This window comes from Geotrypetes seraphini, chromosome 8 (genome assembly GCF_902459505.1).
Source record: "Geotrypetes seraphini chromosome 8, aGeoSer1.1, whole genome shotgun sequence".
Classification (NCBI taxonomy): Eukaryota; Metazoa; Chordata; class Amphibia; order Gymnophiona; family Dermophiidae; genus Geotrypetes; species Geotrypetes seraphini.
The window spans coordinates 38,381,333-38,394,671 of NC_047091.1; the positions used below are offsets into that span (position 1 = coordinate 38,381,333).

The 13,339-nt window shown below is 42.9% G+C and overlaps 1 protein-coding gene across 1 annotated transcript in view; it reads left to right on the plus strand.

Annotated features, from left to right (window-relative positions):
• VASP (vasodilator stimulated phosphoprotein) overlaps nucleotides 1-13,339 on the plus strand; it is a 306,350-nt gene that overhangs the window by 143,756 nt on the left and 149,255 nt on the right. The window contains exon 6 of the mRNA XM_033954725.1: nucleotides 2,746-2,951. Within this exon, the coding sequence (XP_033810616.1) occupies nucleotides 2,746-2,951 (206 nt within the window). The remainder of the gene's footprint in view (nucleotides 1-2,745; nucleotides 2,952-13,339) is intronic.

A 13,339-nucleotide genomic window follows, 5' to 3' on the forward strand; every position in this document is an offset into this window, starting at 1 on the left:
TTCATTCACCACTATAAAGTATCTTTATTTGAATCCATTTACAGTGTTATTGCTATAATTAAATACCCGTGCAACGCCGGGTCATCAGCTAGTAGTTTATAAATCTTTTCTTTTGGGCTAAGTCTTAATAATAGTATTGTAATTTATAGCTAAAGAGACATATGATCAAGAAACTGTTTTATTTTACTTTTGTGATTATGATAAACATACCGAGGGCCTCAAAATAGTACCTGGCGGGCCGCATGTGGCCCCAGGCTGCGAGTTTGAGACCACTGCTCTAAGCTGTGCATGTGTTAGCATGCACACAGGTCAGAAAGGGGGCACAGATGCCTAACAACTGCACGCACAAAATTTTTGCTGACTTTATTGTGAACAAAAGCTATACTGCACACATGGAGTTGAGGCTGAAAACATGCACACAAAATACTCTTCATCACACACAATATTTTTCATATACCCATAAAAATTAGGGGGGAGGGGGGGAGAAGGGATTGGGATTTGTGTTTGTTATAATTTGTCTTCTTGGAGTTCATGGGGGGGGTTCTATGTTTTGTAAAATTTGTATAAAACTGTAATAAAAAATAAAGTTAAAAAAATTCATAAATTAAAGTATTCCATAATCTACATGCATAACTCTATGCCCACCTTTAAACTATGTGCCATCACATTTAGATAAGCCACAAAAAGTGGGGTATCAAAAAGTCAAAGGAGGCCACCAATAAGTGTTATGCTTGTCATTTACACATATTCATAGTGCCTTCCTTACAGAATTACTTTCTAAGAGAGCAACTTTTATAATAGATTTGAATGTGTAGAATGCAATCAAGTAGGCAGTTATATTGTCTGGGAGTATATGCACCATAAAAATAAGTACAGAACATCATATGGGCTGGGGAGGGCTTCAGTGGTTGAAATGGTGTAGTTGGGCTGGAGTGAGCTTTGACAGAGACTTCAGTAGTTGGAACCTAAGCACAGTACTGGGCAGAGCTTTGGATTCTTGCCCAGAAATAGCTAAGAAAAAGAAAAAATAAATGAATTGAATCAGGTTGGGCAGACTGGATGGACCATTTGGTTCTTTATCTGCCATCATCTACTATGTTACTATGTTATATACTTCCTTTTGCACAGGATGGCACTAAAGTGCATATTTTATAAAATACATATACCTATTCTTATCAACTAGCTCTCACATAGTTATTCCCTCAACATATCAAGTACCCAACACTGAGGAATGAGTGATTAAGCAAATAGTTAATTGGAAAAATAAAGGGGTAATATTGAGCCTATGGCAGTTGGTGGTTTTAAATAAAAAATTGGCTGCCTTGGGCTTTTCTATACCTGGATCTTCAGCGCTGAACCATATCTGAATACTGAAGAAGGACACGGTACTACTCAAAAGGGTCCAGAGAAGAGCGACTAAGATGGTTAAGTGACTGGAGGAGCTGCCATACAGTGAAAGATTAGAGAAACTGGGCCTCTTCTCTCTCGAACAGAGGAGATTGAGAGGGGACATGATCGAAACATTCAAGGTACTGAGGTACTTAGTAGATAAGGACAGGTTGTTCACCCTCTCCAAGGTAGGGAGAACAAGAGGGCACTCTCTAAAGTTGAAAGGGGATAGATTCCGTACAAACATAAGGAAGTTCTTCTTCACCCAGAGAGTGGTAGAAAGCTGGAACGCCCTTCCAGAGGCTGTTATAGGGGAAAACACCCTCCAAGGATTCAAGACAAAGTTAGACAAGTTTCTGTTGAACAAGAACGTGCGCTGGTAGGGCTAGTCTCAGTTAGGATGCTGGTCTTAGACCAGAGGGCCACCGCGTGAGCGGACTGCTGGGCATGATGGACCACTGGTCTGACTCAGCAGTGGCAATTCTTATGTTCTTATGAATATCTATGTATTCTGTGGCCACTGACATTTCCTGTGTTCTGGCGATATTCAGACCAATACCCAGATAAATATGAGATAACTTGTAACTAGATAAAGACAGATCTGACTTTTTGTTCTCCCAACTTTTATCAGGGCAATTACCCAGTTAGTGGACTGAAAATCACCACTAACTAGGTAAATCTCAACTCTGTCCAGACTCCATCCCCAGACCACCCCATCATTAATCAGACAGTGTCATGGTGGTCTACCTGGATTTTCAACAACACTATCCGCTGCTGAATTTTGGCCCCAAAACTGACTGCAGTGAAAGACTGCAGAAAAGTTTTTGAAAGTTGTACAGGTTATCCTATTGCGTCACCCCTCCCAATTGCCCTCATTCTCAGTGACTGAATGCAGACAGACAGTCTGGCTGCTTCTTCCATGCCAGCAGAGATGGTCTCTTTAGAGCAGGGCCAACTGCACTGAACAATGCAGAGCAGCAGTTTTAACCTATAAATGAAGCTGTCAACAGCAGATGCTGCTTTTTCCTTCATGGTTCTGCCTTTAAACTTTTGATCCTTCTCTGGAGCAATTATTCCAGTCCAGATTTTTTAACTGTATCTGTCATTCCAAAGCATTCTAGAATTTGTTGTCTAGTGCAGTGGTTCTTAAATCTGTCCAGTCGGATTTTCAAGATATACCTAATGAATCTGCTTATAAAGTAGGTAGTAGGCATGCAGATTTCTCCCATGTAGATTCATTAGGGATATCTTGAAAGCTCAACTGGCTGGGGGTCCCCCAGGACAGGTTTAAGAACTACTGGTCTAGTTGTCTTTTATTTTTTTGTAACCTCTCCCTCCCTGTCTCATCCATTTCAGGTGTATCAACTGCTCCTGCTGCCCCTCCAGCACCACCAGGGCCTCCGCCTCCTCCAGGTCCACCCCCACCACCTGGGCCTCCACCGCTCTCTGGGGGTCCACCACCTGCTCCACCTCTTCCTCCACAACAGAGCATTGGAGAGGGAGGGACCCCCACAGGTTTAGCTGCTGCTCTTGCAGGAGCAAAACTCAGGAAGGTTGGCAAGGTGAGTCATATTGCACCTGTTCCTATAGCATCCCTCCTAAATAGTTATGTAAGAAAAAAAGAACTGCTATACTGTTCAGGCTAAAGGCCCATCTAGTTCAGCATCCTGTTTCCAACAGTGATTAATCCAAGTAGGATCCTAATAAAAATTCTATGCTTTCCCCATGTTCACCTTATTAATAACAGTTTATGGACTTTTCCTCCAGGAGCTAGTCCAAACATTTTTTTTTCATACATAGTAATGCTAACTGCTTTGATCATATCATCTGTATTTCCTATGTATATCTGCATATTGTATTTCGCTGAATGTCCAGCTCTCTTGATTGTAAACCGCCTAGAAGTCACAAGATTGTGGCGGTATAGAAGAATAAAGTTATTATTATTATTATTATTATCTAGCAATAAGTTTGCAGAACTTAAATATATTCATTTTAAAAGTGGTATTTTATACTTTTTGAAATAGTAAACAATCAAATTTGTGCTAACCTATTACACTCCATTTAGGATTGTATAGACCTTTCAGTTGACTCTTCTCTAAGCTGAAGAGCCCCAACATCATTAATCTTTCCTTGTATGAGAGTTGTTCCATTCCCTTAATTATTTTGATTGCCCTTTGTTGTACTCTTTCTAGTTCCACTGCATCTTTATTAAGAACATAAGAATAGCCTTACTGGGTCAGACCAATGGTCCATCAAGCCCAGTAGCCCATTCTCATGGTGGCCAATCCAGATCACTAGTATCTGGCAAAACTCAAGGAGTAGCATAATTGCACACAATACTCAAAGGTGCAGTTTCACCATGGAGCAACAAAGAGGCATTATAATAATCTTTGATTTATTCTCTATTCCTTTCTCAGTTATTCCTAACATTTTATTTGCTAGGGCTAGTGGCGTAGTATGTGGGAGTGGAGTAATAGATTGTCCTCCTCCCACTCATATACCTCTTGAAATGTTTGCTGGTGTGAGCAGCATCATCCACTTTCTGCTCACACTGGCCTTCTGATGTCACTTCCTAATCTTGGAACCAGGAAGTGATGTTAGAAGGGAGCTGAGGCTGGTGCAAGCAGCAGGCAGAAGATGCTGCTCGTGCCGGCGAACATTTCAAGAGGTATGCCGGGGGGTGGGAGGTGTTTGCTCAAGCAGCGGGGAAGAGTGAGGGATGCCCAAACAGTGGGGAAGAGTGTGTGCCTGTGTGTGGGAGAGGGGACAATGTAGCAGTGCCAGGTCCCAAACTACCTCGCTATGCCACTGGCTAGGGCTGTACTAAATATTCATATTCGATTTGATTTGGCCCTGAATACATCATTCATATTCGACTGAATAGTGATTTAATTTTGAATATGAATAATCTGGGGCTTTACTGTGCTAAATCCTACTGAAATAAGCAACTGGTCTTTGATTTCATGTTGCTTCTGTTGTTAAAGGTCGATGCCCATTATATGTATTTGGTTTTCAAATTCAGTCAAATAATATTTTTCATTATGTGTACTGGGACTGGCACTAATTCACTTATTTATAAATGATTTGGAAACAACTAGTAATGTGATTAAATTTGCAGATGACACTAAACTGTAAAAGGTTGCATAATTACCAGATGCTAGGGATCAATGCCCAAGAAAAAGATCTGGGTATCATTGTAGACAATACACTGAAACCTTCCACCTAATGTGTTGTGGTGGCCAAAAAAGCAAACAAGATGGTATGAATTATTAGAAAAAGGATGGTAAACAAGACTAAGAATGTTATAATGCCTCTATATCATTCCATGGTACGACCTCAGCTTGAGTATTGCATTCAATTCTGATTGCCTTATCTCAAAAAAGATATAGTAGAACTAAAACGGTTCAAATTAGAGCAACCAAGATGATAAGGAAAGGAGGGACAGGGGAGATATGATTCAGACGTTCAAATACTTGAAGGGTATTAACGTAGAACAAAATCTTTTCCAGAGAAAGGAAAATGGTAAAACCAGAGGACATAATTTGAGATTGTGGGGTGGTAGATTCAAGAGCAATGTTAGGAGATTCTACTTTACAGAGAGGGTGGTGGATGCCTGGAATGTGCTCCCGAGAGAGGTGGTGGAGAGGAAAACGGTGACTGAGTTCAAAGAAGCGTGGGATGAACACAGAGGATCTAGAATCAGAAAATAATATTAAATATTGAACTAAGGCCAGTACTGGGCAGACTTGCATGGTCTGGGTCTGTATATGGCTGTTTAGAGGAGGATGGGCTGGAGAGGGCTTCAATGGCTGGGAGGGTATAGATGGACTGGAGTAGGTTTTGATGGAGTTGGAACCCAAGAACAGTACCAAGTTGAGCTTTGGATTCTTGCCCAGAAATAGCTAAGAAGAAAAAATTTAAATTGAATCAGGTTGGGCAGACTGGATGGACCATTCGGGTCTTTATCTGCCGCCATCTACTATGTTACTATGATAAAGGGTATGGAACACCTCTTATATTAAAGAGGTTAGGGCTCTTCAGCTTGGATAAGTAATGGCTGAAGGGAGACATGATTGAAGTCTACAAAATCCTGAGTGGTGTAGAATAGGTACAATTGGATCGATTTTTTTACTCCCATCAGAAATTACAAAGACTAGGGGACACTCGATGAAGTTACCAGGAATATTTTTAATACCAATAAGAGGAAATATTTTTTCACTCAGAGAATAGATAAAGCTCTGGAACACATTTCCAAAGGATGTGGTAACAGTGGTTAATGTAGCTGGTTTTAAAAAAGGTTTGGACAAGTTCTTGCTATTGAGACAGACATGGGGGAAGCCACTGCTTGCCCTGTATCGGTAATATGGAATGTTGCTACTATTTGGGTTTTTGCCAGGTACTTGAGACCTGGATTGGCCACTGTGGAGATGGGATACTGGGCTAGATGGACCATTGGTCTGACCCAGTAAAGCTCTTCTTATGTTCTTACATATTTGTACAGAAATAAGAGTTAAAGTGGGAGTTATACTTGGGTTCAAAGGTTCAAAGTGCAGCCTTCCAATAGGCTACTCCTTACGCTTGCTTGCTGCTCTGTTAGGAATGGCCATAATACCTGAAGCTATCATAGATCCTGGTATCCACTGACACTTTCACTTCTTCGGGTGGGAGGGGGTCAGTAACCATTGGAAGATTAAGAAGGGGTAATGCCTCCATCCTTTCAGTGGTCAATTGTTCAATCAGGGCACCTTTTTGTACTCTGGATGTGATTGAAACAGGTCTAGAAAAAAATGTCCTCCCTTTTTGCCTTGTACATTTCTTCGGATTCCACCATCACTAAAAGGCATCCTCATTTTGGGCCCTCCCTACCCCACCCAAAATATGCCTCCAGTACACTCCCTTACTATTTGGATGAACTGCAGTGTAAATATCCAAATTCTGCATTTTGAAAATCATAATTTGGACATTTTCGGCAGATGGACTTTTTTTGGCCATTTTGAGACGTCCTTCTGCTTTGAAAATGAGTGTCAATTAGTGTCGGCTGAAGAATTGGGGTTTGAACCTTGCCTTTCCAAATTAGGCTACCCTCTATAGTCTGTTGAAGAACTGTGACCTCAGAGGATCAGGGGAGATCCTAGTGATCTGCTGAATGCAGCTAAGTGCCCTGTCAGACTTCATTTTTTGTCTTGTTTTTGGGTGAAAGGTTTGTATGCATATCTTTCTTGGATAAGCTCTGCACAGGCTTTCATCATTATTCTGACATTTCCCAGAAGTTAATCCTGGTCTGAGCCTCTCCCTCTAGTGCCAAGCCTAATCCAGGCCTTCCCCACCTACCCTGAGTATGAGTGGGAACAAAAATATACTAATAAATCAGAGAACTAATGGAAGATATAGGAATAACCAACACACACAAAAGACTCACAATAATTATGAAACCATGGGGGAGTATGTAGTACAGTGGTTGGAACTAGAGTCTTACATCCTGAGGCTGTGGGTTCAAATCCCATGCTGCTCCTTGCAGTGGCGTAGCGAGGGTGGTGGCGCCCCTCCCATACCCTCCTCTCTACCCCCACCCAGCCCCCCTGCTGCACATGCGCGCTGATTCCCTTCCCCCATACCTCTGTAGTGTTCTTGGTGTGAGCCACAACCCCCAAACTTCCTAGGTGCGGGTCCAAAAAGTGACTTCAGAAGAAGAGCCCATGCAGGAGTGACAGGTTACAGGTTGCTGCTCATGCCAGGAATGTTTCAAAGCTATGGAGGAAGGGAAGCGGTGCACGTGGCCATGGGGGAGTGGAGAAGGAGGGGGGTGGAGAGGAGGATAGGTGCTGCACCCTTACCAAGAGAGCACCCAGGGCGGACTGCTCCCCCCTTACTACATCACTGACTCCTTGTGACCCTGGACAAGTCACTTAATCCCCCATTGCCCCAGGTACATTAGATAGAGTTTGATTCTTCCAGGACAGATAGGGAAAAATGCTTGAGTTCCTGAATGTAAACCTCTTAGGCTATAAGTAGTATGAGTACTTTGAAAAAATAGAAGAAAAGACTTCAGGATCTGCCAAATGCATCAGTTTCAACATCAGCCAGCTAGAAAGACTCAAAGGCCCTCATTTATCAAGCTGAATAGTGTGGGCCGGCACAGTACATGCACTGAAGCCCATAAGGACTGAATGGGCTTAAAGCGCATTTGCTGTGTGGCAGTTGCTACCGCAACTAGATAAGAGGGTCAAAGATATCAGAGGTCTTAAAACCTCAGTTTAAATTGTGTATAAATTTGAACACTCTTAACTTGAATCAAAATTGTGTACAAAATAAACTTACTTTTAAAATCATTGACATGTCCCAACTAAATGGTGATTCAGTAAATAAACATAGACAATTTTTTAAATTGAAATTTCAAGATTATGTATTCCAGTAATAGAAAGTACAAGAATATAAAGAACAAATTCAACAATTTTATTTTATTATTTTTGTAAACAAAATTATATTCTCTACTATTGCCATAAGTTAACTAGTATTTTAGCCCGTTACATTAACGGGTGCTAGAATATATGTCTGTCTGTCTGTCTTTTATTGTGAAATCTTTTTTATTGGTAAAGAGAATAATATTGAGCTGCTAAATTTATCCACCTGGTAACGCTCAGCCCCAGTCAATTTTCAAAGAGGCTGAGCTAATTCCTAGGTGGCTAGACCCTTTGAAAATTGAGCCCTTGGTGTCTATGAAAAACTATTCAAAAACTGTTCATTATAATTAGCTCATGACAAATGGGCAGTGTTGCTGAAGCATACCTCAGTGATAAAAGGCTGCATTTTTTCATTTCTTCAGCTGAGATTTATACTGAATACTATAAATGGCACTGACCTGATGTAATACGAACACTGGAGATCAAAAAAGCACTATTTAAAATTAGGCAGCAGAGCCTGCCAAAACCACATCTTTTTCCTCTGAAGTCTTCAAAAGCAGCCAAAGCAGCATTCCCTCCCCCTCCATTTCCCTCCCCCACAACACTTCCCTGTGCAGCAGCAGTAGCGTTTTCTCTACCTCCCCTTTCCCTTCCCACGGTCCCGACTACGAACCTGGCGATTCCAGCAGCGTGTGCAGCAGTCTTCACACGCTGCTTCGGGTCCTTCTACTGCCCTGATTTACTCTGGCACGTCCCTGATGACATCATCAGAGACGCAGCAGAGCAAATCAGGGCAGTAGAAGGGCCCGAAGCAGTGTGTGAAGACTGCTACATACGCTGCTTGAATCGCCAGGTTCGTAGTCGGGTCCGCGGGAAGGGAAGGGGGGGCGGCAAAGACTCGGGTCCCAGCGGGGTCATCGCAAGAGCCGGGTTGGAAAGTTGCTGTACTCCTCTGGTCTTTCGCGGAGACTGGGCCGGCTCCGTTTCTCAGTTCACCCTGGGGGGGGGGGCAGGAGGCGCTCTTTGTGCCCCAGTCCCGGCTTGTGGAGGTGATCATCAGCTGGCTGGGAACAGGCTTGTGGAGGCAATCGTCGGCTGGTGACGTAGTGTGCGCATGCGCACTCTCGCCGCGGGCACAGTGTGACAGATCAGATCTCAGGGAACACACAGCGAGAGTGCGCATGCGCGGCTAGCATTTTATTATTATAGATTACACATAACAAAATTCAGTAAACATGATAAAACTCAACATGCTTAACTCATAAAATCTGACATACAGATTATTGCATAGCTTTTTATCAGTTATTTTTATTACTAGTTTAAAAATACAATAAACATCATGAGGTGCATAATGAACAACAATCTTTGCTAAGAAATCAGTACATATGGGTAAATTTGTACATCCAAGTGTAATATTATTACATTCTGATACAAAACAAGGTCTTCAACAGCAATCTAACAAATAACATCCTTTAAGCATAACAATGTGAGAGAAAAGGTGACCAGATCTTATTATATTTAGAGACCCTTCAATGGCATTCCACTAGACAATATTCCATCCTTGCAATGTGTGATAAGTAGCTCTCTATGTAAAGATCAATATCCAAGCGACCGAAATGCAAGGGACCTGGGGAGAGGAAGAAGTGATATGGATTGCTCTGAAAAGAGAAGATGGAACTTCTATCTATGTGGGTGTAGTCTACAGACCTCCTACTCAATTGCAGCAAATTGATAAGGATCTGATTGTGGATATCCAAAAGTTTGGAAGGAAAGAGGAGGTTCTGTTGTTGGGAGATTTCAACCTGCCGGATGCAGATTGGAATGTTCTGTCTGCAGAATTGGAAAGAAGTAGGGAGATTGTAGATGCCTTTCAAGAGGCTCTGCTCAGACAAATGGTGACAGAACCCACAAGGGAAAAAGCGATATTGGATCTGGTCCTCACAAATGGAGAGAGTATCTCTAATGTTCGAGTGGGTGCTCACCTGGGAAGTAGCGATCATCAAATGGTTTGGTTTGATATAATGGCTAAAGTGGAGAGCGGTCGCACGATACTTAAAGTCCTAGATTTCAAACGTACGGACTTTAATGCTATGGGAGAGTACCTGAAGAAAGAGCTGTTAGGAAGGGAGGACATAAGAGAAGTGGAAAGACAGTGGTCTAAGCTGAAAGGAGCAATAAAAATGGCTACGGACCTTTATGTGAAGAAAATCAATAAAAACAAGACAAAAAGGAAGTCGATATAGTTCTCCAACCTAATGGCTGAGAAAATAAAGGCGAAAGAGTTGGCGTTCGTGAAATATAAAAAAAACCAAGAAGAGGAGAGCAGAAAGGACTACAGGGTGAAACTGAAAGAAGCCAAGAGAGAGATATGTCTGGCGAAAGCACAAGCAGAAGAACAAATGGCTAAAAATGTAAAAAAGGGAGACAAAAATTTTTTCAGATATATTAGTGAAAGGAGGAAGATGAAAAATGGAATTATTAGGCTAAAAGATGCTGGGAACCAATATGTGGAAAGTCATGAGGAGAAAGCGAATGTGCTAAACAAATACTTCTGTTCTGTGTTCACAGAAGAAAATCCTGGAGAAGGACCGACATTGTCTAGCAAAGTTACACGAGAAAATGGAGTAGATTCTGCGCCGTTCATGGAGGAGGGTGTTTATGAGCAACTTGAAAAACTGAAGGTGGACAAAGCGATGGGACCAGACGGGATCCATCCCAGGATACTAAGGGAGCTCAGAGAGGTTTTGGCGAGTCCTATTAAAGACTTGTTCAACAAATCTCTGGAGACGGGAGTGATTCCTGGGGATTGGAGGAGAGTGGATGTGGTCCCTATTCATAAAAGTGGTCACAGGGATGAAGCAGGAAACTACAGGCCGGTGAGCCTCACTTCAGTTGTTGGAAAAATAATGGAAGTGTTGCTGAAAAAAAGGATAGTGTATTTCCTTGAATCTAATGGGTTACAGGATCCGAGGCAACATGGCTTTACAAAAGGTAAATCGTGCCAAACGAACCTGATTGAATTTTTTGATTGGGTGACCAGAGAGCTGGATCGAGGACATATGCTAGATGTAATTTACTTGGATTTCAGCAAAGCCTTTGATACAGTTCCTCATAGGAGGCTGTTGAACAAACTTGAAGGGCTGAAGTTAGGACCCAAAGTGGGTCAGAAACTGGCTGTTGGACAGATGCCAGAGGGTGGTGGTTAATGGAAGTCGCTCGAAGGAAGGAAAGGTGAGCAGTGGAGTCCCTCAGGGATCGGTGCTGGGGCCAATCCTGTTCAATATGTTTGTGAGTGACATTGCTGAAGGGTTAGAAGGAAAAGTGTGCCTTTTTGCAGATGATACCAAGATTTGTAACAGAGTAGACACTGAAGAGGGAGTGGAAAATATGAAAAAGGATCTGTTAGAGGAATGGTCTAATGCCTGGCAACTAAAATTCAATGCAAAGAAATGCAGAGTAATGCATTTGGGGATTAATAATAGGAAGGAACCGTATATGCTGGGAAGAGAGAAGCTGATAGGCACGGACGGGGAGAGGGACCTTGGGGTTATAGTGTCCGAAGATCTAAAGGCGAAAAAACAGTGTGATAAGGCAGTGGCTGCTGCCAGAAGGATGCTGGGCTGTATAAAGAGAGGCGTAGTCAGTAGAAGGAAGAAGGTGTTGATGCCCCTGTACAGGTCATTGGTAAGGCCCCACTTGGAGTATTGTGTTCAATTTTGGAGACCATATCTGGTGAAGGACATAAGAAGATTTGAGGCGGTCCAGAGGAGGGCGACGAAAATGATAGGAGGCTTGCGCCAGAAGACGTATGAGGAGAGACTGGAAGCCCTGAATATGTATACCCTAGAGGAAAGGAGAGACAGGGGAGATATGATTCAGACGTTCAAATACTTGAAGGGTATTAACATAGAACAAAATCTTTTTCAGAGAAAGGAAAATGGTAAAACCAGAGGACATAATTTGAGGTTGAGGGGTGGTAGATTCAAAGGCAATGTTAGGAAATTCTACTTTACGGAGAGGGTGGTGGATGCCTGGAATGCACTCCCGAGAGAGGTGGTGGAGAATAAAACTGTGACTGAGTTCAAAGAAGGGTGGGATGAACACAGAGGATCTAGAATCAGAAAATAATATTAAATATTGAACTAAGGCCAGTACTGGGCAGACTTGCACGGTCTGTGTCTGTATATGGCCGTTTGGTGGAGGATGGGCTGGGAAGGTCTTCAATGGCTGGGAGGGTGTAGATGGGCTGGAGAAAGTCTTAACAGAGATTTCGGCAGTTAAAACCCAAGCACAGTGCAGGGTAAAGCTTTGGATTCTTGCCCAGAAATAGTTAAGAAGAAAAAATTAAAAAATTAAATTGAATCAGGTTGGGCAGACTGGATGGACCATTTGGGTCTTTATCTGCCGTCATCTACTATGTTACTATGTTACTATATTAACTGATAGAGGAGACTTTTGCTTTCCAGTGACCAAGAACCACTTTAATAGCCACAGCTAACATAATGAGTTTCGGTCCGCCTCCTCCCCACAGCCAGCCGGGAGAGGAGACTTTCTTCTTTCAAGCCACTGCAGGGAAAGCAGCCACCATTCCCCTGCTCGCCGGCCCGAGTTTCGGTCCGCCTCCTCCCCATAGCCAGCCGGGAGAGGAGTCTTTATTCCTCCAAGCCGCTGCAGGGAAAGCAAGCCACTGTTACCCTGCTCGCCGGCCCGAGTTTCGGTCTGCCTCCTCCCCACAGCCAGCCGGGAGAGGAGACTGTCTTCTTTCAAGCCACTGCAGGGAAAGCAGCCACCGTTCCCCTGCTCGCCGGCCCGAGTTTCGGTCCGCCTCCTCCCCACAGCCAGCCGGAAGAGGAGATTTTCTTCTTTCAAGCCGCTGCAGGGAAAGCAGCCACCGTTCCCCTGCTCACCGGCCCGAGTTTCAGTCCGCCTCCCCCCCACAGCCAGCCGGGAAAGGAGAACTTCACAACCCTGCATAAGCACAGGTCATGGACAGCAAGGTCTGTAGGATCACTCTGGCTCGGGCTCGACTTTGTTTAAGTTCTGCACAATTTGTTTAAGTTTAATTTGTTTAAGTTCTGCCCAATTGCTAATTGTTTAAGTTCTGCTAAGGATCACTAGACTCTATTCAGTTGTTTAAGTTCTGCCCAATTGCTTAAGTTCACCAGATTTTATTTAATTGTTTTAAGCTCTATCCAATTGCTAAGGATTCACCAGATTCTATCTAATTGTTCTAGTTCTGACCAATTGCCAAGCCTATTTAATTGTTTAAGTTCTGCCCAATTGCTAAGGTTCACCAGATTCCATTTAATTGTTCTAGTTTTGCCCAGATTCTATTTAATTGTTCTAGTTCTGCCCAATTGCCAAGCCTATTTAATTGTTTAAGTTCTGCCCAATTGCTAAGGTTCACCAGATTCTATCTAATTGTATAAGCTCTGCCCAATTGCTAAGGTCCACCAGATTCTTTTTAATTGCTCTAGTCCTGCCCAATTGCCAAGACTTTCCTCTATTCCTGCCTCCTATCCCTCCCAAAGGCTTCCCCAACCCCACCA